This window comes from Erpetoichthys calabaricus, chromosome 4 (assembly GCF_900747795.2).
Source record: "Erpetoichthys calabaricus chromosome 4, fErpCal1.3, whole genome shotgun sequence".
Taxonomy (NCBI): Eukaryota; Metazoa; Chordata; class Cladistia; order Polypteriformes; family Polypteridae; genus Erpetoichthys; species Erpetoichthys calabaricus.
Genome location: NC_041397.2, coordinates 228,674,685 through 228,698,650, shown reverse-complemented (window position 1 = coordinate 228,698,650; position 23,966 = coordinate 228,674,685). Strand labels below are relative to the sequence as shown.

Genomic DNA, 23,966 nt, shown 5'->3' with positions numbered 1-23,966 from the left:
AGTTATACTATAATTATATATTGGAAGGGCAAATATATACACCGTGTAATTATATACATGTTTGAGCGTGTGTCTTGTGTGTCCCTGCATCTAGTGTTGGTTATGAAATATTAGAATGATCGCATTGCATTCCGATAGCCGTCTAATGGAGTTCTAGGTCGTGTAGGGCTTGAGCCTGGTCTGGAGAACTAGGCGAAAGGCAGAAAGCGAACCCTGCAAGAGACTCGGCTGCAGAACAGTCACACACTCAACTGTATTCGTTATTAAATCGTGCAAAATCAAACATTGAGGTTAAACGATAAAGATCCCTTACACGTTACGCAAGTGGCATGCCTTGTAACAAAACCTTAAACGCAAATACATATTGTACCGCTAACCTAAAAAGAGCTTAACAATCGTATAAAACGTGCTGCTTTCCTTTGCAGCCAATCATATAACAAACAGGCAGTTCTGGGCCAAAAACGCATATGATCATTTTTTAAACGAACTTTGCCTAATGTCTCTAATTGGCTGAACACAACGTCATTAAAGTCACTCGCTCGCCGCCCTGGATTCAGAAGCGCTCCTTCAGCAGACACGAGCTGTGGTCTCCCAGCTCCACGCGCTGGTCGCAACTTCTTTTCAACTTAAATGGGCGTGGCTTCGTCGCGGCTGATTGGTGGAAGCACGCAGGGCGACTCTTCTTTACCAAACTCGGTGGACCCGCTGAGCGCAGAAGTCTTGTGTCCGAGTACGGTGTGGAGCTGAGGATGTTAGCGAGCGAGTGTTTACAGGAGTCGGACTGGAAGTACGCGTAGATATCCGGCAGAAATGAGGACTGTAAATGTTCATCTTTATCTGAAGACACGCGACCCAGCATTAGTATAAGAGGACTCGTAAAACTTGGAGAACGTGCACGGCAGACGCGAGGATCTTTGCTAGTGGTTATTTTGTAGTGGTGGATACTTTGCCAGCTGGTTATCTGACATTGTGGGTTAAGAGAAAAAAATAGTGTGATCCAGAACATTTGGAGGAATAACGTAAGAGGATAAGCATGCGCTGGATCTGTGTCGTGGATTTATTGGCGTTTCTGCTCATGGGCTTCCTACCTCAGGTTCGTGGGTTCGGTGACGAGGATGAGATGCGCTGCGATCCAATTCGGATTTCCATGTGTCAAAACTTGGGATACAATGTTACAAAAATGCCCAATCTAGTAGGGCACGAACTTCAGTCTGATGCTGAGTTGCAGCTGACCACATTCACCCCGTTAATTCAGTACGGGTGCTCCAGCCAGTTGCAGGTGAGTACACGCCACGGGGCACGTGCTGCTCAGCGTGATACGTCGTAATATCTCCTTGGGAATCGGAAGGGTGGCAGACATCGGACTTAAGCAACATTTTGACTGACACCTGTTCAGGTGAAAGCTGCGCACCATCAACTCCTCTTACTCAATTTAATTTTGCGTGTAGGCATTAAGTTTTATACTTGAAGTCTGTCCTCACCAGTTTAACTCCTACCTCAAGCAAATCCCAAACATATTTAGCCGACCGCTGTATAGTTAGCTTCAAACTTGTGAGAAATCTTCACGAAGGTTAAACCGATTGATGTTCAGATCCACGTAAATCACGTTTACCGCGTTAGAGGAGTTAACGCTCAAACATGTTTTGAGACTTAAAACATAAATCCGCATACAGCAGTGCTGGGCTGACGAATTAATCAGATCACCGGGAGCTGGATTTCGTCTTGCAAATGCACGCGTATGTTACGAAAGTAGAATCCCGCTGATACAAGATCGTTTACTGTCTCGTGGTGTGACGGTGAAGTTAATAAAAAAAGAAAAGTCTTTTTGCAGTGTAATTTAGCAAATTTTAATGTAAGTTTTTAGGATTGGTGCGGGTTAATACAGAATGAGTTTGGTGTTTTCGCTATATTGCATTTGGGGGTAGGATCAAGCGAAAGATTCTAGTGTCTTCTAGGGTCTTGATGTTTTCTATCTTATACATTTTTTTGATGCCCCCATTTGCATGACCAGCATATTGCAGTTTAAGGTCGGGGCCGTATATCCATCGCAGAGGTTCCTCATCTCCCAACAACGAGGCTGCCAATTGTTGTCGCACCGACCTGACACGCATATATTTGGAATTTGGCAGGAAAAGTTTGAGAAAAAGTTTGCTCGTTCACCCGTGTTTTTAAGTGTGCTAGTCATTAACGCAGTCAAATTCGTTACCCAATCCTAAAATCCACTTCATATCATTTAAATTAATTTCAGGTTTCCATACTTGTAAGGTGTAGCTGGGAAAAGCTTTAAAAGCGTTGTCTTTATTGGATTTTATGTTTTGAAGCTCGGAGCAGGCTTAATTAACATTACCGAACTTTAGACTTTATTAACATATAGCAGGTTGTAGATCACAGATTGATATGCATATGATACACCACAATATACACTTTTTTAAGGAAAACCTGCTTGAAACTTTTTTTTTTTTGTTTTTGGGATTGGGTGGGAGTTTATCAATTTAATTACTTGGTTCCAATATCAACTCTAAATAATCTAGGCTGCTGTACCAATAAGTGTGCAGGCAGAACAACTTTATTTTTTGGAATTTCTTTAAAGACAAATTCATAAATTCTGGTGGGTGCAAAGTATTGTCTTTATATAGATCTGTTAGTTGTATGTATAGGATGTACGGGCTAACAAAGATAGGGTTATGCGGATGTGTGTTCTGTTCATTTTAACCAGTTTGTGTTGTGATCAAAGTTATGGCCTTTTCACACTTGACAGGAACATCAACATTTACATTTTCACAGACTTTTTCATATCAAGGATAGGTTACTTGGTTATTTTTTTAAAAATAATTTTAAATATATCTGTCTTACAAACACACAAGAAGAGGCTTCTAACATATTCCTATACATGTCTGTCTTATTAGTTTCTCAAACTTTTTTTTTATTTTTAAATGAGGGGAGATTGGTGGTTTGGTGACATGTAAGTTTAAACATTTTTAGATGTGGTTGCATCTTTTTTTGTGTGTATGGATAATCAAGCAGACTCAGAAGTTCAGCCATTTTTGTGTTTTAAAGACAACAAATCCTGGAATTTGTATTTATTGTATTAAAATGTGGTCAAAAATTGTTAGCAACTCATGGATGCCATGTATTCTAGTTTAAGAAGGCCGCACTTAGCACTCTGAGCCTACAGTCATTGAAAATTTATATACAAAAATAAATTTAATTAATTATTTCTAAAGCACTGCGGTGGGTTGGCACCCTGCCCGGGATTGGTTCCTGCCTTGTGCCCTGTGTTGGTTGGGATTGGCTCCAGCAGACCCCCGCGACCCTGTGTTCGGATTCAGCGGGTTGGAAAATGGATGGATGAATGGATTTCTAAAGCAATTGACATTTCACAGGATTCATCACATCCTGGTCATTGCTTCTTCCAGCTTTTGCCATCGGGCAAGAGATACAGAGCTATGAAAACTAGGACAAACAGCCTTAAAAACAGCTTTTATCCGAAAGCAATCATGGCCCTGAACTCAGAATAAAACTGCTCCATATTATTCTACCAATGTGCAATATAGACCTTAAGTCAACAAGTGCAATTTGTATATTTATTACTATTCGGTTTATTATTTTTCTCTCTTCTTGTCTTTTTGCACCTTCAATTTCCTTGTTCCTTTGTAAAAGTGACAATGACAATAAAGATCTATCTAAAATGAAATTTTGTGGTTTTTTTTTTTTTTTCTTAAACATGAATGCACATTTCAAACCTAAGGAAAAATGTCCATAACTTAAGGAGGTGATTGCATACCGGTATTTAAAGTGATAAAAAGTTTCTTATCCAGCCACTTTTGTGCTGCTTTCTGTTATTTGTTTTAACAGTTATAAGCAGCAGAATATTTGGTGTTAGTGTGAGGAAACTGGCTGCAAATGTTCTCATTATGTGATGGTAAAAGTACGTTTTTCTAGGTTTAGAGTGAGCAAAAAGTTTAAAAGAATAATTGCACTCATTTTGCTGCAGACCCGTGCTTTTGCCTGTTCTTGCATCAAATTGTGTCTCATTCCGTTCTCAATTAAGCTTGAATAATTTTGGAAACAAGGTGTGCCTTGCAGTTGGCAAGTTAGAGATATCAGACTAAAAATATTTTGAAGCTGAATTTTAAAGGTATGGAGATACAAATACATGGAGTATAATTTTTTTTTTTTTCTATTCTCTTCTAGTTCTTCCTCTGCTCAGTCTATGTTCCCATGTGTACAGAGAAGATCAATATCCCAATTGGCCCATGTGGTAGCATGTGCCTCTCAGTGAAAAGAAAGTGTGAGCCTGTCCTGAAGGAATTTGGATTTGTGTGGCCGGATGCTTTAAACTGCAGCTTGTTTCCTCCTCAGAATGACCACAACCATATGTGCATGGAAGGACCAGGTGATGAAGAGATCCCTTATCACACAAGTAAAACATCTCTGCAGCCTCTGGAAGAGGAATGCCAGACTATGGGAGTCAGTTCAGACCAGTACATCTTGGTCAAAAGGAGCCAGAAGTGTGTCTTAAAGTGTGGGTATGACGCGGGCCTATACAGCAGATCTGCCAAAGAATTCACAGATATTTGGATGGCTGTATGGGCTGTTCTTTGTTTTGTGTCAACCTCCTTTACTGTTTTGACCTTCCTTATTGATTCATCCAGATTCTCATACCCGGAAAGGCCCATAATTTTTCTTAGCATGTGTTATAATATTTATAGCATCGCTTATATTGTGAGATTGACCGTGGGCAGAGAGAGGATATCTTGTGACTTTGAAGAGGCGTCTGAGCCAGTGCTTATCCAGGAGGGGCTTAAGAACACCAGCTGTGCCATTGTCTTCCTTCTCATGTATTTCTTTGGGATGGCTAGCTCCATCTGGTGGGTAATCCTGACATTGACCTGGTTTCTAGCTGCAGGTCTTAAATGGGGACATGAAGCTATAGAGATGCACAGCTCTTATTTCCACATTGCTGCTTGGGCAATCCCAGCAGTGAAAACTATTGTGATTTTAATAATGCGGCTTGTGGACACTGATGAGCTAACGGGACTGTGCTATGTCGGGAGTCAACACATTGATGCACTTACTGGTTTTGTGGTGGCCCCTTTGTTTACTTATTTGGTGATTGGGACTTTGTTCATAGCTGCTGGTTTGGTAGCATTGTTTAAAATCCGATCCAACCTTCAAAAGGATGGTGCTAAGACTGACAAACTGGAAAGGCTAATGGTAAAAATTGGTGTATTTTCAGTTTTATACACTGTTCCAGCAACATGTGTCATTGCGTGTTACTTTTATGAAATCTCTAATTGGACTGTCTTTCGCTACTCTGCTGAGGACTCGAACATGGCTGTGGAAATGTTAAAGATTTTCATGTCTCTTTTGGTTGGCATTACATCAGGAATGTGGATTTGGTCGGCCAAGACTTTACACACCTGGCAAAAGTGTTCAAACCGGTTGGTAAGTTCTGGAAGGACCAAACGAGAAAAAAGGACAGAAAATTGGACAAAGCAAGGCAAGGGCAATGAAACTGTGGTATGAACCCAAACTATATTTCTGTTAACTTTTGGTTTTGCTCTTTTTCCAGCGCTAAGCCAACCTATCATAAGCCAGTTACAGGTTGGCACAAATGGCCAAATGCTTACCACAAGGCGATGCGTTGTAGGTGGGGAAAACCATTTGAAAACAATTGCTTTTAAAAAGACACTGTTGGTCCTTGTTGCACATTGCCTTACCAGCCACAATTGGCAATACTAAGGTTAGAGATGTTTTATACTCTTTTTGTATTTTAACAGTAACTGGTGTGGCTTGCTACAGCATCAAACACTGTGTAATCCGTGAACTGGCAGTTGCATAATCTGGGTTTCAAGCTATGGGTAACGTTGACTGCAAAGGAGTATTTCATAGCAGGTTTTTGCTTTTCTTTTCAAGTTTTTATTTTAAAATACACTGGACAGTGAGACTGTGTAAACTGAGCATATATATCACAGTATGAAACACTGAAAGAGGATTTATTAATGAACTTTGTGAGCCTCATAATATTATTCGATTTAAATGTTCGTCTTATTCTGTAGATAAACCAAAAACATTTAAAATGAATGCATTCAAAAGTGTTCAGCACAACTTTGTAGCCTGGTCAACATATGGCACACTGGGTATATTTACAGTAGCAAAGTATTCAGACAATCCAAAGGTAAGGTTTTGTGCAGGAGATGCCTCTGAAATATTCATTCCATTCCATTGCAGGTTTGTAGGCTGTTAGATTAACCTTTTAAAACCCACACTTCATATTTGCTGGGGATAGATTTTTCATCATCTTAGATAGAGCCTTCCCCTCAAAAAGGGATCCTTGAACCATGTGTTCCTTCTATATGAGAAGCTATAATTATATAATTTCTATTCGTCATTTTTGTTGTGTTTATAAATTATATTGCAAACCCACAATTGCAGGCTTTTATCATTTCTATGATTTGATTATCATGAGTGTTTCTACTGGCATGACTTTTGGCTTTGACTTTGTTACTACTTTTGTTTTCCCAAAAGTGACTTATTCAGCTATAAATACGTTTCTTGGTAAGATCTCCCAAAGTGTGTGTGTGTGTATATATAAAATACAAAACACATTTTCTTTCCTTAAATATTGTACAGGGAGATAGTTTTATTACTACATGTGTAATTTTTGGGATGTATTTATATATAAAAGAAGAAATACTATATTTTCAAAGTTCTCAAATAGATCTCAAAAATTTTTAATGAAGTACTTCCATTACATAGCCCTCACCTAGGTGCTTCAGACAGCTCTGTTACAGTTATAAGCATTGACACAGGTATATGTAAAAGGAATAATTTTCATTATGGCATATCCCATGTATGTTCCACTGATGAACCATATATTTTATTTTAGTTATGTGGGTGTTTTTGTGAAATATATACATATCCCATACATTAAGTGTATGAAATTGTTTTAAAGCTTCACCCTTGCCACTTGAACTACCCACATCTGTCTCCATGTCACTTCAGCCCACTTGTTTCTATGATTTTGTTTTTTTAACAGATTTTTTAAATAATAAACATGTTTTTTATCAGATTCAAAAAGTTATTTTTATAAACCCAGTCACCAGCAATACTTATTATTATTATTTATTTTTTTTAAAATTTGCTACTTAAAAAAATACTGTTATCCAAATTAAAATTTAGCTTTTATGCAGGTTTTGGTAAGAGAATAGTATACACTCTCACATGAAAAGGTGTGTGTGTGATATACACATATATTACATATATATGCATGTATGTGTGTATATGCAGTTTGCATATGTGTATATACAATACATGTATATATGTGATTTATGTAAGATTGTAACATGCATACATATAATGCTATGGGCAATGTTTGTGGTAGATTTTATACATAATCGGCAGCTTAAGCCAATCAATTATAATAATTAAAAGACACAGTTTCAGGCACTGTTGCAAAAACACGTATTGAATAATTCCATTGCTTTCATTTTACTCAAACTAATGCTGTGTTTTCTCGGAGTGGTCTATAGCCCAGCTTTATTATTATTTTATTTTTTTTGTTATTTTCATTCATCATGAGCAACTTAATATCTAGGGATGGCCCTACATATTTACCTTTCTGAAAAGGATGTGTATGTTAGCATAACATATATATAATTTTTTTTTGTTCTTTATTTCGCCTTATACAATTTCTTGTATTAGGAATTTGTTAGTTTTCGCATAACCCTTGGGGTCAGAGCACAGGGTCAGCCATTGTACAGCACCCCTGGAGCAATTACAGGTTAAGGGTCTTGCTTAAGGGCCCAGCAAAGTAGGATCTCTTTTGGCAGTGACGGGGATTAGAACTGGCAACCTTCTGGATACCAGCACAGATCCTTAGCCTCAGAGCCACCACTCCTATTTTTGTGGTAGAACAGTTGTGTGAGATGTTGGAAATATTTCTCCCATTCTGAATGTAACTGTATTACAGTACTGCACCCCAGATCATTTTGTAAAAATAATTTTTGCCCCCCTCCCACAGTATCCTCATTTTAATGTTAGTGTGAATGACAGTTAAACACTTAAAAGGGACAATATATATTTTTTTTTGGTTGTTGTTTTTTAAAATATAAAAGTCTTTATACACACATTTTGACTTCTCCAAATGCCAGTGGGCACTTCCATTAAACTCTTACCACCATTTACCAGATTGCTTAGGCTATTAAAACCACTCCCATTTCAATTGGGTGAGGTGATCTCAGACTCCCTGCTGCTGCTTTATTCAGTGAGCCAAGCTCTATGGTTTTGACATGTTTTGCACTTTATAAAACCCCTAACATATTGTACTCGTATTGGGTACTATGACCCATAAACTTTTTCTTTTTGCAAATGGTGCTCATGCAAAATTTGATTGGGTTGGGTGCAGAGGTTTCCAAGTATACCAAGAACACACAGATCTTAGATATGTAAGGTAAAATTTTTCAAATGCAAAAAAAAATTGGTACTACACAGGTAAAAGCTATAAACCTGACAATTATGAAGTACTTGGTTATATTTTTCAAAGATTGTACAGAAAAAAGTGTTATGTATTATAAAATGTCTAATTTATCTTTGTAAAAAGTTTTGTTATTTAAAGAGAACTTTTGTATGGAAAAAATTAAACTTTTTGTTTCTTATATGGTGTCATTGTTTGTTTATCCTCTTACCACACAGCCTTTAGATATTTGCAGCCTTTATGTGATTTCCTGTGTTAACATCATCTTCTAAACGTTTTATTACTTACAGTGGGACAGTATTCAATTTAATTAAAAAAAAAAAAAAGTTTAAAGTCTAAGACTGTAAATTTCAATAGTTTAAGAATTTTTCTTCTCGAGTCTTAAGAGTTTTTCATGAAATAGAGGAAATAAATTCTAAAAAAGCTAAATACAAATTTAATATGGAGCCTTTACAAAGATTTATAAACCAAACAAGTTTACAGCACAAAATCATAAAGGGTTACAAAGAAGTGTTTTTTTTTTTTTTTTTTATTTAAATGTAAAATGTTGTTTTGAAGAAGAAAAAACTGCTTTGAGCTCTGAAAGACTAAAAACCTCTTAAATTATGTGGCTGGTATGCTGTGTAAGAAAATGCACTGCAGCATGCAGACAGTCATGGAATGTGCATAATTCAATTTTGGCAAGTCTGTCTAAATGTTTAACAGTCGGCAAGCAACTGGAGGAGTCAAATATATGAACTGTTGATTGGAAAAAAAAAATGATTCAATGGACCGGTTTCTACTTTTAACAGTTACACGTAAAGAATTCCCTGACTAAGTTGCCACAAAGTGCACCACAATGAAGTGTTGCATGGCATTTGCTTAGCGACTACATGGGCCTTATTTACTTGCAACAGTAATACATCTGCTTAGATTGAGTTTTTAATATTCCTCCTGTGCCTTTTTTAAGCTGAGCACCATCTCAATGGATTTTTTTTGGAAGGGTTTTAATATTTAATAAAGCTTTAATATATAAAATTATTTAATGTGATAAGCCTTTCTTGAAGTGAAAACGTGCACTCAATTATGTAATTTTTTTAACAGCTTAAGTGAAATGTATTTGCTGTAACACATTATGAATTAATAGCCGTTCAAATTCTACTTTATAACCATCCTCTGAGTTGGTAGTCAGTACCTAAATTATCTAGTTAAACATACAGGAAGATTTTATTTTTTACTGTGAGCATAATATCTTTTATCAGTTTCTTCACAGATACCACTCACCAAATCCCAACAAGAAGGATGCACCTTTTAGCTTGTAGCCTGTGAAACGGGTCCAAATTCAAAAATGAGTAAGTGTTTTTACTGTGTGAGAATTGTTTAATAACTGGAGTGGCAATAGTTTTAAGAAAATATGTATTTGAAAAGTAACATGTTCATGTATTATACTGGAGGTGTTAGGCAAAGCTCAGTGTCCTGGTTGGACTGTTTTGTGTTTTAGGCAGGACACAAGTCTGTGACACTGTACGTAGAGTTGGCAAACAACTAAATACACCCATCTTTAATGTGTGGTAATCTAGATGCATTAAAGAAAACACCCTGAAAATGGTGGTGACTGGGACTGAGTAGAATTCAAACCACATTGCATCATGGTGCCACTCTATAGACAACCATAGTTTCTGAATTTTCTGCCTGGCATTTTTGTTTAGTTTTCAATTATAAAGGCAAGAAAATTCCACTGTAATAAAAACCTATTAGTGATGGTTTTTTTTTTTTTTACTTACCGCCTTTTATTTTTTTCATTAGTCAGATTTCATTGTTTATGTGAAGTGATGGGGGAGGAGTTCACCATGAAAGACACTATATAATAAGTTAGTTTGTTTTTGAAAGTACTGCTTTTAAACACCAATCCATCCACTTTCTAAACCTAGTTACTTTAGTTTGAGTTCTGGGAGCTGGAGCTTATCTTGGCAGCATTGGGAGCAAAACAAGCCATCCTACAGAATGCTCACAGATACCAATTTCAATACTTTGGCATGTGGGAAAACATAGGCGTGTTCAGAGAGAGCTCATTTTGTCCCATTTGTAAATTCTACACATGCAACAACCAGGCTGGGAATTATAGTAAATCTAAGACTCTGAATCTGTGATGCAGCCCATAATTCATTTACATTATCAACAATAATGACCAGTATCCAGTGCCTGTCTACATCAGACTGTCACTGAGCAGCAGTGAAACTATAAAGACATCACTACCTGCAAACTTACTAATAACCTACCCAGAGGGTTCATTTCGATTTCTGCATCCGGTATGTAATCTGCTTTTTGTGACATTTAATTAAATACACCTGTTTAATGAACCCACTTTTTCCATTACATAAATACAGTAAGTCAAAGCCTACCATTGCTGCATTGGATACAAGGCACCACTGTGCGGTGGCGGCCCTGATGAATACATGCCAAACTGTAGACTGTCACACTGTATTCGCCTCTAAGGCATCCAGCTGTGTTTGAGTGACTGTTACAGCTTTGCGAAAAGAGGCCCATTGCAGAGCTGACACGGCTATTACTATGTTAAATGATTCAGCTTTCTTCTCCCATCATTATAATGCTGAACTCACAATCTGTTCTCCTAACTTCCTCTACAAGTTCAAAGACAGGGCAGAGCTTGCAGATAACTCCACCTAGTGGCCATCAAGTGTCATTCCTTTTGCAATGGATACAGTTTAAAATACTTCTATTGGGTTCTTTTTGAAAACATAGTTCATAATTAGTGTGCCTAGTCTGAAACATCTGAAATAAACCTATCTTTAGAAACGTTTGAAAATTTTTGAAAAGAACAGGCCATTCAGCTCCACAAATTTCACTAGTCCTGGCCACTTAACTCCAAAAAAAAATGTCTCCAACTGTGTCCTTGTGTTCCTGTAGAACTCAGTCTCAATCCACTGTACTAATCCCCTTCATTATTTTAAACACTTCATTCATTTTTCCTCCTAAACTCCTTTTGCTGAAACTGAAAAGGCTCAGCTGTTTTAACTTTTTCTTCATGATTCATCCCTTGTAGCCCTGGAATCAGCTTAATCGCTCTTCTCTGGACTTTTTCTAGTGTGTTTTTTTTTTTGTAGCCTGGAGTCCAAAATTGGACACAGTACTCTAGATGGGGCCTCACCAGTTCTTATAGTGCTTGATCATAACCCCCTTGGACTTGTGCTCTACACACCATGCTATATAACCTAACATTCTGTTAGCCTTCTTAATGGCTTCTATATAAGAAACATCACCTGGATGCATTATTAGTCCTGAGGTCATCGGGCGTTTCGGTTCTTGCAACATCATACACCCTTGCTCAGGTGACCCACCTGGGGTCAATCCCCAACTTGCGATCCATGGATCAGCCCTCTTTACCCAAAGTCACCTTGAGGCTTTCTCTGCGGCTTCACTTGCAGATTTAATGGTCCACTTTTTGGCTGCTTCTGTAATGCCTAGCCATGTGAGGACTCTGCAGAGTGAGAGGACTGAACACTGTCTGGATGTTGACAGTGACAACTTTTAAATCCTTCTTATAAGGTGTACTTTCAATTTTATGAACTACCATTTGATGTTCAAATGTAGCATTTTTATTTCCTACCTGTAATACTTTACATTTATTTACATTAAACTTCATCTGCCAAAAATATCCACAGTCCCGTATACTGCCCAAGTCCCTCAGTAATCATTCAATGAATGCTCAGTTATCTGCCAGTCCACCTAGTTTGGTATCATCTGCAAACTTAACTAAACTAAGTTATATTCCCATCCAAATCATTCATATATAGTACAAAAAGCAGGGGCCCCAATATCATATTAGGTCGTGCTAGAATGGAACTTTACTAGATGCGCTACACCATGAAATTGTAATTTCTCAATAGCTGGGTGTGGTGTAGTGCCGCAGAACTTCTGAATTTGATTTATGGCATGTCTGTTGCTTTTCTGGATAGTTTGAGGTCGCTCTGTGTACTCCAGTTTCTTCTTGCATCCTAAAGATGTGCTCACTAATTTAACTGATGATAACTCAGTATGTTGAAGACTCAGACAGCATTTCTGTAATATATAAAACCACTTGAAAGTCCCTGCCTTTATAATATCCCAGAGTACAGTGGGAAAAGGATCTATATTCAATGTTTCGGAAAAGGAGTGGAAGGCAGGCAGGCATACACAGAATTCACTCTAGCTCCATATGTGCAAAGCATTCAATTATTCAAGTTAAAATCTTTTATCGAGCACATCTGTCTTGCTTAAAATTGTTCAAAATGTTTCCAGGGCAAGATCCAACCTGTAAACATTGCAATTAAGTTCCAGCCTCACTGGGTCACATGTTTTGGCCGTATAGCAAATTAACATCATTCTGGACAAAAATTGTAAATGCCTTTCAGACAGCCTTGGTGTGTCAATCTCTCCTAACCCATTAAGCTGTGTTTGGGGTACGTCCAGATGGGCTTAAAGTGGAGAAGGACAAACAAACTGTCTTTGCCTTTACTTCACTATTGGCACGCAGACTTGTCTTGCCTCAACTGGAAGAATCCTAACCCACGTCTGATGTTATATACTATTTGAAATTGGAATAAATCAAATTCTCGCTTAGTGGATCTGTTCAAAACTTTTTTAAAACCTGGATGGACCTAATCAATAATATTTTAGAATAAGCATTTATATTGGGGAGAAAAGACTCCTTTCTCTCTTTACTACTCTCAACAGTTTTACTCTGGCTGTTGGCCTTCCTGTCTTTCTCATGAGTGGAGGTTGAATTGAATTTAATTTTGTTAAGTTTGTCTTGATTGTATGGAATGTTACATGCTTTAAATAAATTCAAGAAAAGTTAAAAAAAAAAAAAAAAAAAAAAAAAAAGTATGTTGTGAGTGCAGGTCTGTGAGGTATGCAAGAGCAACACCATTTTTAAACAACATTTTCAGCAAGAAGTATCTGATCAAAAATTAAAGCATTACAATAGAGATAATAAATAGGGAGATACAGTAAATGTAAATGGAGTAGCTAGCAGAATTAAGCATAAAAACCACTGACTAGTATCTAATAGTCACAGTGGCAAAAGCCAGAGTCCAGTTTGATAACATATGCTATGTTTGGATGGCCAGAGTGGAGAGGGTGTCGAATCCCATCCATTGTTGGTTTTTCCCAGTGCTGTGAGGTTAGGCTGCAGATCCTCTGTGCTCAGAATGACGGGAAGGCCTCCCAAAATAAACTAAGTAATCAATTTCTAAACCAGATCTTACCTGTCTTACTGTATTTTTACAAAACTTTATTCATCAAAGTGTGTCTCTCAGATCCTCCATTCACTTTATTAATTTCACTCCTGTTCCACATGAGTGATACTAAAATGGGTAATTTTTATGCTATTTTATCCAAAGGAAGTTTAGTTGAGATTACTTTAAGTCCTAATCTACACTACTACAGTTACATCTGAAACCACATCTATTTTTATATGTTTTGGACACTGAAATGGCATTTTTGACCACCGAAAATGAATTGGGCTATTTGTAGCAATATGGACAGAAAAAAATGAACTTTTTGGAAATGCTGACGTACAGTATAATTGTCATGTGATCCTGCACTGACTTCAGTTTGGACCCCTGTAGAGAGAACTTCTCTATATTAGCTGATGGGTACTAGACCTTGAAACATTTAAATATTTTGCTGCATTTATTTTGGCAGGACTACCCATCAATATTTTCTAAGGCTCGGACAACCTTATACTCATTTGTAGGCTTTTAAAAGCAGTTGTACACTATTGTCTGTCCACACCAGTCTATTTTGGTTTTGCCTCATTCTTTTGACACTTTGATTTTCTTCAGGTTGCTCCATAAACAAACCATGTTAAAAACTGAAGTACTGGTTTTGAAGATCTATCCATCCATTTTCTTAGCCTGGTTATTCCAGTGAGAGTGCCAGAAGCTGAAGCTTATCTCGGCAGCATTGGGAGCAAGACAAGGGAACAGCTCTACAGAACATTCCCAGTTTCCAATATTAAATTCCAGATGAAGCAAATCTTTGGGATGTGGGAGAACTCCGGAGTGTTCAGAACCTTCAAACGCTCAAGGTAAACGCCTCTCGCAACTATTTAAATAAAAGGAAAAGGCTATAAATGGTTACAGTAAATCAAGTATTACAGTCACTATAGCACGACTTAAAACAGGAAGGAACATTAGGAATTAATTAGGCCCTTTCACGCATGCTGCCTACCCAGGAATTTAAAGGCAATTTTAGCCTTTATGTATTGTGATATGTGGCCGGCCTTTCATCCCGGCCAATACCCCCAGGCCGCCAGGTGGAGCCCTCCCTGCAGCATGGAGGTGCCCCGAATGCCAGCAGGGAATCCTGGACAATGTAGTTTTTATCCCCAGCCCTGTTGGATACCTTGGGGCCTGCTAGAAGGCGCTGCAGGGAGGAATAAAGACTATTTGCCTTACGCCCCGGAAGTACGTCCGAGTCACATGGACAAGGGGAACAATGTGCTTCCGGGGTGAAGAAAGAAGGATTTTTATCTGACCCGGAAGTGTTCCAGGTCACATGCACAGAGAGGGCGAAACACTTCCGGGTCAAGGACTATAAAAGGATTGTGGGAAATCCCAGATGATGAGCAGAGTTGGGAGGCAGGGTGGCTAAGCGTCTGGGAGTGGAGGATTGGTTATTGATTAGGGATTTGTTTATTGTTTGAGTATTGTGGAGAGTAGGGTGCTTTGTGCACTTATAATAATAAATACTCATTTTGTACTTTTATCTGGCGTCTGACGTCTGGTCTGAGGGTTCAAGGGGTCGACAGTGCCTCTATTTGACACAGTATGAAAGGAGTTACCATATATATTCACGTATAATTCGGCTCTTAAAACCCGAAAAATCAATCATAAAATCATATGCCCGTTCAAAAATATGACAATTTTTTTTTTTTTCTTTTTGCATCTTCGTGCTTCCTCCAATCTCAACACCATTTTCTCAGATGCATCGAATTTTGTTGCAGCAGCGTAGTTACCAATTTCTTTCGCTGCTTCCATTGTAGATAAGAGATGCTCTAACGATAAAGGTGTATGAGGGTGTGAGATACACAAAACAGTGCAAACGTCACTTCTGAATCGTTCGGGTATTAACGTGTGGTCATGTAGGCACAATACATAGAAAAACAAGGCAATGTGCTCCGTGGTTACTCTCTTATGTGGGTGTTAGCATATCATAATCTCTTGAATCAATAACGTGAGTTTTCCGCAATCGACTTATACGACTGACATTATAAAATACCAGAAATTATATGGCAAAATCAAGTCGCGACTTATCCGTGGGTGAACTTATCCGCGAGTATATACGGTAATAATTCAAGGGACTGACGAACACAGTGAGAACTTCCAGCCAGTTGAGCCATTGTCCCATCTCTTTTTCCATATCTAGGTGTACTGACATTGTGAATTGAAAGACAGTATTCAAAGGATATAGGGAAAGTCCTAATTCTAACCGAGTTTGTACTGAAAAGTCTTTCCTATCTTTTGTTAAAACCCAAAACCTGGAGTCAAGAAACTGAGAGCTCAAAGTTTTTTTTGCCAGAAAACGCTAACCAGAACCAAATGTGCTAAAGATGGGAAGGTTTTATCCTTAAACTTGAGGATGACCTTTTATATTGTCATGTTGATGAAGTCACGTGCCATGTACTACTGGTTATCCCTGGGTAGAAACACCATAGCAACCAATAAATAAAACAAAAGAAAATGTTGGTGCCCCTAATAACAATTGATGTCAAATTTATCTAAAGAAAAATATTCTGAAACTGAAATTAAACAGATTCTTCAATGTAAAAAACATAAACAAAAGCCCACATCTGTGATGCACTAAGCAGTGGTATACTAAAACAATATCAAAAAGACCCCAAATCATAACACAAGGCTTAGCGTCACTTTGACACTTTGACTGTGCGGCAGTTTAATCTCACTTCACAAGACATATCCCCTCTAACCCTCAGTGTCCTGTTGCCTTCAGAGGTGATGGCTCCCTTAGATGGCCTCCATACTGCTTAATGTGTTCAAAGGAGAGCATGCTTCCATAATTTCCAACTTGTGTGCCTGCCTCATGCAATCCCTTTCTAGCCTTAGTCCCTCTTACTAAACTTAATCCAATTTAGGAAAAAGCCTGTCTGGAGGCATCAGGTGGAAAGCAGCAACCAACCCAAGATGGGGTGCCAAGCACACCCTTGCAAATGGAACCAATGTATAATCACCAATAAACTTTTCACATCTTTGTGGATGTGGGAGGAAGAAAATTAGTGCTTCCTCCTTCTGAACACGCGTATGACACTGAGGTAAGTAGCACTAACTACTGTGAATTTATAACTGGTCCACAATATAAATTTTACAAGGAAATGTATGCATAAATATAAGAACAGTCAGTCATGTAAATAAAAAGATTCATCATTTCCACAAAAATAAAAATGTGTAACATGACACACAAGCACCACCTGGTATTTTTCCACTTGAGAGGTCTAGACATAAGAGGATGTCACAACTCTTTCCACTTCCTGTCTCTTTGCATAAAAGAAAAAGAGCGTAGAGAAAGAGTTTAGCTGTTTCACCTACACACCTTTTTTTCCGTGGTGAGTGTGCTCAAGCCATATGGGGACAATTATTAGGAGTATCGAGCCATCCATTAGTCCTGCTTAATCCAGAGCAGTGTTGAAGTCTATCCTGCAACACTGGGCACAAGGCAGGAAGCAACCCTGGAAAGCATGCCTGTCCAATAAAGAGTGTGCCATTTAACTACTGGCTACTCTTTGGGATGTGGAAGGAAAACCAGAGATCTAAGGACACGTACAGGCAAACATGAGGAGAATGTGCAAACTGCATGTAGATACGGCCCAGAGCCAGGATTAGAACCAGTTTGGTGGCTGCAGTACTAACCACTGCAACACTGACTTTGTGTGTATTCCTTATGTAATTAGTCATTTTAACGTTCCTATTTGTATCTAAGTGTGCTGTGCTTCTGTACTCGGTAAAGAACACAACACAAAAATAAACTGATTTGAACTGAAGTCAACCATCCTTATCCTTAGGTGGAGGTGCGATTACATCAGGGATCGGCTCTGAGCCCTTTCTTATTTGCAATAGTGATGGACAGGTTGACAGACGAGATTAGACAGGAGTCCCCATGGACTATGATGTTTGCTGATGACATTGTGATCTGTAACAAGAGTAGGGAGCAGGTTGAGGGGACCCTGGAGCGGTGGAGATATGCTCTAGAGTCGAAAGGAATGACGGTCAGTAGGAACAAGACAGAATACATGTGTGTAAATGAGAGGGAGATCAGTGGAATGGTGAGGATGCAGGGAGTAGAGTTGGTGAAGGTGGATGAGTTTAAATACTTGGGATCAACAATTCACAGTAACAGGGATTGTGGAAGAGAGGTGAAAAAGAGAGTGCTGGTAGGGTGAAGTGGGTAGAGAAGAGTGTCAGGAGTGATTTGTGACAGACTGGTATCAGCAAGAGTGAAAGGGAAGGTCTACAGAACGCTAGTGAGACCAGCTATGTTATATGGGTTGGAGATGGTGGCACTGACCAGAAAGCTAGAGGTAGCAGAGTTAAAGATGCTAAGATTTGCACTGGGTGTGACGAGGATGGATAGAATTAGAAATGAGTACATTAGAGGGTCAGCTCAAGTTGTACGGTTGGGAGACAAAGTCAGAGAGGCGAGATTGTGTGTGGTTTGGACATGTGCAGAGGAGAGATGCTGAGTATATTGGGAGAAGGATGCTAAGGATAGAGCTGCCAGGGAAGAGGAAAAGAGGAAGGTCTAAGAGAAGGTTTATGGATGTGATGAGAGAGGACATGCAAGTGATGGGTGTAACAGAATAAGATGCAGAGGACAGGAAGATATGGAAGAAGATGATCCGCTGTGGTGAACCCTAATGGGAGCAGCCAAAAGAAGAAGAAGATCCTTCCGGGAACTTTCCTAGAACCTGTGACTTTAAGGGAGCAAACTTTACCCACCAAGCTGCTGGTTCATTCCCCACCGCCCCATCAGCATGAGTTAGCCAGTTAAACTGCCAGTGCTTTACTTGTGCAAAATATATTTTTGAATTTGTAAAACTGTCTGGGAATGTGGTGCAATATGAACAACTTTATAGCCTTCAAATCCCTATTTTGTAAAATTGCATTTTATTTTAAGAAAATAATACATTCTATTTATAACACACCTTTTCCTTGCATTTTTATTTTAAAGTGAAATGTTACCCGTAAGCATTGATCTTTTCTGCTATTTTATCTTGACTGGAGCATCGGTTTATGTATATTATTGATCTGTAAGTGTGAAGGAATGCCCATGAAACCCTGTGTGTCTATGTGCACACATTATTCCAAATAAGTCTAAATCAAACTGTGAGTCTGAACAGGAAGGACCTTCTCATTATGGAGTTAGGAATCAGGCAGCACAGTGGAGTGAAGCAATGGTAATTGGTTGGTCTCCAAAATATACAAGATAAAGGGACACAACCTATTATGGTGTTACTAAAAGAACTGAAAAAAAATATCTTTGGCAATATTAGTAAAGCACACTAGTCTAATGGATTTTTTTCTTTGTCTTTGGAGTTTATAAAACCAGATGTCAATTCATTTAATTTTTAGTCACATTAATGTAAGGAAAAGGTGTCTGTATGTTTTAAATATCTGCTGAATTCAAGTTTAGGTACATAGGATCCAACTATGGATAACTGTCAGCCCATTGCAGGGCATGCCGCCTCGCACCACACTAATTCAGAGTCATTTATAAACCTAAAGTAAATGTTTTTAGGATCAACACTGGAGTTCCTGGAAGAAAGCCTACATGCACACAGGGAAAGTATACAGATTTTACATCAGAGATAGTCCGTGCTAGGATTCAAACAACTCTGTCTACTGCACCATCATGTCACCCCAAAGAAGGGGATGTAGTGGTAGTGGTGGTGATGTTAGGTGTACAGCGAACTGCAAAAATTTTTCCTTGTAATTTTCACTTGATCAACATACAACACATCGGCACTCTGCTGCCATAATACACAAGAACTAATGCAACTCGCAGACCAACAGTCCTATAAGATAATGCAAATAAAAGGGTTAAAGATATGAACTATCAACCGCTCTTTATGTTTTCTAAATTGTGACTTCTTTCAGTTCCTTTAGATCTCATAATGTATTTTATTACTTTTGTGGCTCATCAAGATCAAGCAGAACTGTTATATTTTGACAACATTCTTTTGAGTTCAAACATTAAACAAAAAATACAATTTGATATTGATCACATCACTTATGTAACTTTGCTAAGTAGTGGGCCTGAAAGAAACACGAGTGTAAAGATGTTAAAGCAATGCTTTCAAATGGAAGTTTCATGTCATTAACGGTCTTCTTAATTGTCACCATGCATCTCTTGACTGTTCATGTCTATCTTGTATTCTGTATCCTGGAAATTTGTCTTGCATGCCTATGAGTCATTGCGTTTATCTGCGGCTAGGCTGGCCTGTATTCAGGATTACTTCTTGTTTGTCGGTGTGGTTGTCTTCTTATGGGAGTGGGTTGTGCGACCCAACAAAAGGCTAGATACAAACAACGGTACATTCTGCATGCAACAGTTGGCATATATTTCTCCGTTTTTGTCGTTCTTGCATTTTGTATCCTGCACTTCATACTCAGCGTATGGTGCTGTGCTTATTTTTCTTCTTTATATCATGATGTTCATTGTCAAGTAATTGGCCTCTGTGATTTAGAACATTAGAACACTCTAGACGAGAACAGGCCATTCAGCCCAACAAAGCTCGCCAGTCCTATCCACTTATTTCTTCCAAAAAAACATCAAGTTGAGTTTTGAAAGTCCCCAACGTCTTACTGTCTACTTCACTACTTGGTAGCTTGTTCCAAGTGTCTATTGTTCTTTGTGTAAAGAAAAACTTCCTAATGTTTGTACGAAATTTACCCTTTACAAATGTTCAACTGTGTCCTCGTGTTCTTGATGAACTCATTTTAAAATAACAGTCTCGATCCACTGTACTGATTCCCTTCATTGTTTTAAACACTTTAGTCATGTCTTCTCTTAATCGTCTTTTGCTTAAACTGTTTAGGCTCAGCTCTTTTAATCTTTCCTCATAATTCAACCCCTGTAGCCCTGGAATCAGCCTAGTCACTCTTCTCTGGACCTTTTCTAATGCTGCTATGTCCTTTTTGTAGCCTGGAGACCAAAACTGTACACAGTACTCAAGATAAGGCCTTACCAGTGCATTATAAAGATTAAGCAGAACCTCCTTGGACTTGTACTCCACACATCGTGCTATATGACCTAACATTCTGTTAGCCTTCTTAATGGCTTCTGAACACTGTCGGGAAGTCGATAGCTTAGAGTCCACTATGACTCCTAAGTCCTTCTCATAAGGTGTACTCTCGATTTTCCGACCGCCCATTGTGTATTCAAACCTAACATTTTTACTTCCTATGTGTAATACTTTACATTTACTTGTTGCTTGGTAGATGTTGCTGCAATTCTTTTTCTTTCCACCACATCACATGGTTTTGTGATCATTTTTGTGTTATAAACCCACAACCACAGGTCACTTTGTGGAGGATGCCACTACCTGTTTTTATCGAATTTCTTAAATGTATCAGATTTATTGATTAAGACCAAAATCAAGGTTCTTGCCCTGTGGTTTGCAAGTAAACAGGTGACAGAAAAACAGACCTTATTTCATATACTGTATATATAGATGAGATTAAAAGACATAACTTTATTAATTTAATAATAATAATAATAATTAATAAAACACATAAATCACCTTACCTGATAAGCCCTTTACCACTCTATGCCTTCCACCTTGACTTCCACTTCTTTTAATCTGATCACAAGCCTCTTATGTGGAGCCTCATTTTCAAAAACTCTTTGAAAATAAAGATCAATGATATAATAAGTGCTCCTCTGATCAAATACTTTGGTTGATTTCCAGCCCATTAGAGAAGTTCTCTGTCCCTGCTGCAGCCTATCGATGATTAGCTGCAAAAGACAAAAGAAGGCAGAAAAAGAACTGGGGAATCCACCCCATATATTAAACACACTGCCAGGCAAACAAAACAATAGCACCAGGGAACTGTCTGGTTCAGCGTCCAAATAGGGACAAAAACAAAAGGAAGGGAATGTGCTAGGCTTTTATAGTCAAGGGGGAGGAAGAGGCGGGTCCGTGAGTGCTCAAGGCGGAAGTGAGGTCAATAGGAGGCGTGGTTAGGAGGGAGAACAGGAAGTTGGAGGAGTTTCAGGCAGGTGATCTGCAGAAGAGAAAGAAGACAGGTTAGTGCACTTGTCAATCCCTTTCCTGGTTTTCTGCTTTCGATTAAGCCCTTAGCCTGTCTCCCAAGTACTCATGTGTGACATAGCCAACCTTTGATACTCATTTATCCATTTAGCTGAAGGTCTGGTCCAAAGCAACATTCAAATCCCAATAGTACAAGCGTTTACCATTGTTACTATTTCAGCACTTGCAGATTGCTCAGCTGCCTCAAGATCACACAGTCAATCAGATTTTTCAGTAGAATAACAGCACATTAATGGTGACAAAACATAGCTAGTTATAAGAAGACCTTTTAACAAGAAGGCTCAACTTATAAAAAGAATGCATTATTCAGCTTTAGGCTTATTGCAGGATCTTCTTACAGGCTGAGTTATTACTTCCAGCTTAATCCTGATTCTTTGCTGCACATGTCCGTGTCCCGTATCTGCTGTGGTGTTTGTATTACTCCTACTGTATGTATATGTATTGATCGTGCTCTAATCTGGTGTTTGGTGTGTGATTAATATAGTCTGTTTCCTATTGGAATAATTAATTGTTGATAGCAGTTATTTTGCTAACTTTGTTTGCCCAAGTTTGAGTTTTACTGTACATACAATGCGATGCACTGGCATCCCCTCCAGGTCTGATTCCTACGCATTATTCAAAGTTATTGTCTGTTTTTACCTGCATTTTTATCACTCTTTATTGTTTTTTATCAGTATGCTGCTGCTGCTGGAGTATGTGAATTTCCCCTTGGGATTAATAAAGTATCTGTCTGTCTGTCTGTCTGTCACCCAACCTAGTCTTACTGTGATAAGCTGTCTGCAACTATATGTAGCAGTTATCTGAAGTGTCACCAAACCCTGATTACATTCATTATGTTTTATTTTTTTCTGCTGTGTTCCTCTTATATTTTCCTACTCTGTTTATTGAGTTAATGTTACGTCATCAGTGTGCGCCTCTCTCAGTGTTCATTGTGTTACTGTGAGGGGACGTAAGCACGCTGTTATTCTCTGTATAGTAGAAGTAATTAAATTATTTTAAACTGTTTTGAGTTAAATGTTTTTTTGTATGTGACCATAATGTTAATATGCACAACTATTGTTTTAAAATGTTTTGAATTATTTTCTGTTAATTTTGATTATGTGTTATGTGAGTGTTCAACGGCTTTTCCACATGTTTTAATAGGACGAATTGTATCAGTACAGCTTGAACAGCCATTTTTTATTTTCTGTTTTAACATTTCAGGTATGTTATTTTTGTGTTTGTGTTTGGTACATGAACATATGCATGTTGTTGTAATTTAGTGTCGTATCCCAGTGTTCGTTGTGTTACTGTGAGAGGAGGAGGAATCATATCAGTACAGCTTGAACAGTCATTTTTGTATTTTCTCTATTTTAACATTTTAGTTCAACCTGTTAATAAAAAAAGGCAAACAATAAAGCAGTCCATTGCAGTAGCATTATTCCTTCATGGTGGTTTGTATGGCATGGTACAAATCAGAACACAGAAGCTCCAAGGGTTAACCAGATCCAAGGCCAGGGCGCAGCAGTACGGCGTGTGTAGTGGAGACCACTTACATATATACTGCAGCAAACAAGGAAGGCGGATAAACAGATAGAATATGTGGCATTCTCCGTTAAAATGTTTATCCAAGAAAAGGCATAAATAACAAGAATATTAAAAAGACAAAAATTTTAGAAAGCAAGAAAATGAAAAATAATTCTCCCCAAGGTAACATGTGGAAATGCTTGCTACATTCCAACAAAAATGAAGTAATTTATGCATTGACACAGAGAAGGTCAGAAACTTGGAACTAACAGCTTTTTTAATTAAAGCAGGAGTCCAGTTCAATTTATATGCTGGCTGGGATGACCACCTGCAGTTATGGTGGTCCACAGGGCTGAACCTGGGAACCACTGATTTAAGTCTTCTAAATAGTTAACAAATGAACACAACACTGAAGCAGCTGTCTCCCTTTAGCGTTCAGTGTCATTTATACCTCTTTCTGGACTGCTTCTCACTAATTGCCAGTGTTTGGAAACAATTAAATGAGCAAACTCCACAGAAAAACTGAAAAGAAAATAATAAAAGAAAGTTAAGCATTCAAAGCTGCAAAAATCTGAAATTTCTGAATTTCTTCTAAATGTAATTATTGTAGAACACTTTTTATGTGCAAAATACACCAGTGTTTAAAAGTATGGA

At 38.2% G+C, this 23,966-nt stretch overlaps 1 protein-coding gene across 1 annotated transcript; it reads left to right on the top strand.

Moving 5' to 3' along the window:
* The first annotated feature begins 683 nt into the window (after positions 1–683).
* Positions 684–8,660, top strand: fzd4 (frizzled class receptor 4). Its single transcript, XM_028800408.2, has 2 exons — positions 684–1,279; positions 4,195–8,660. Exons 1-2 carry the CDS (start codon positions 1,034–1,036, stop codon positions 5,527–5,529), a joined length of 1,581 nt encoding a protein of 526 aa, XP_028656241.1. The 5' UTR covers positions 684–1,033; the 3' UTR covers positions 5,530–8,660.
* Positions 8,661–23,966: the final 15,306 nt, after the last annotated feature.

What these genes read in the sequence shown, in the direction of transcription:
- fzd4 (XM_028800408.2), top strand. Translation starts at nt 1,034, where the DNA reads ATGCGCTGGATCTGTGTCGTGGATTTATTGGCGTTTCTGCTCATGGGC. An exon ending in GGTGCTCCAGCCAGTTGCAG is followed by an intron (nt 1,280 to 4,194) that starts GTGAGTACACGC and finishes ATTCTCTTCTAG; the next exon opens with TTCTTCCTCTGCTCAGTCTA.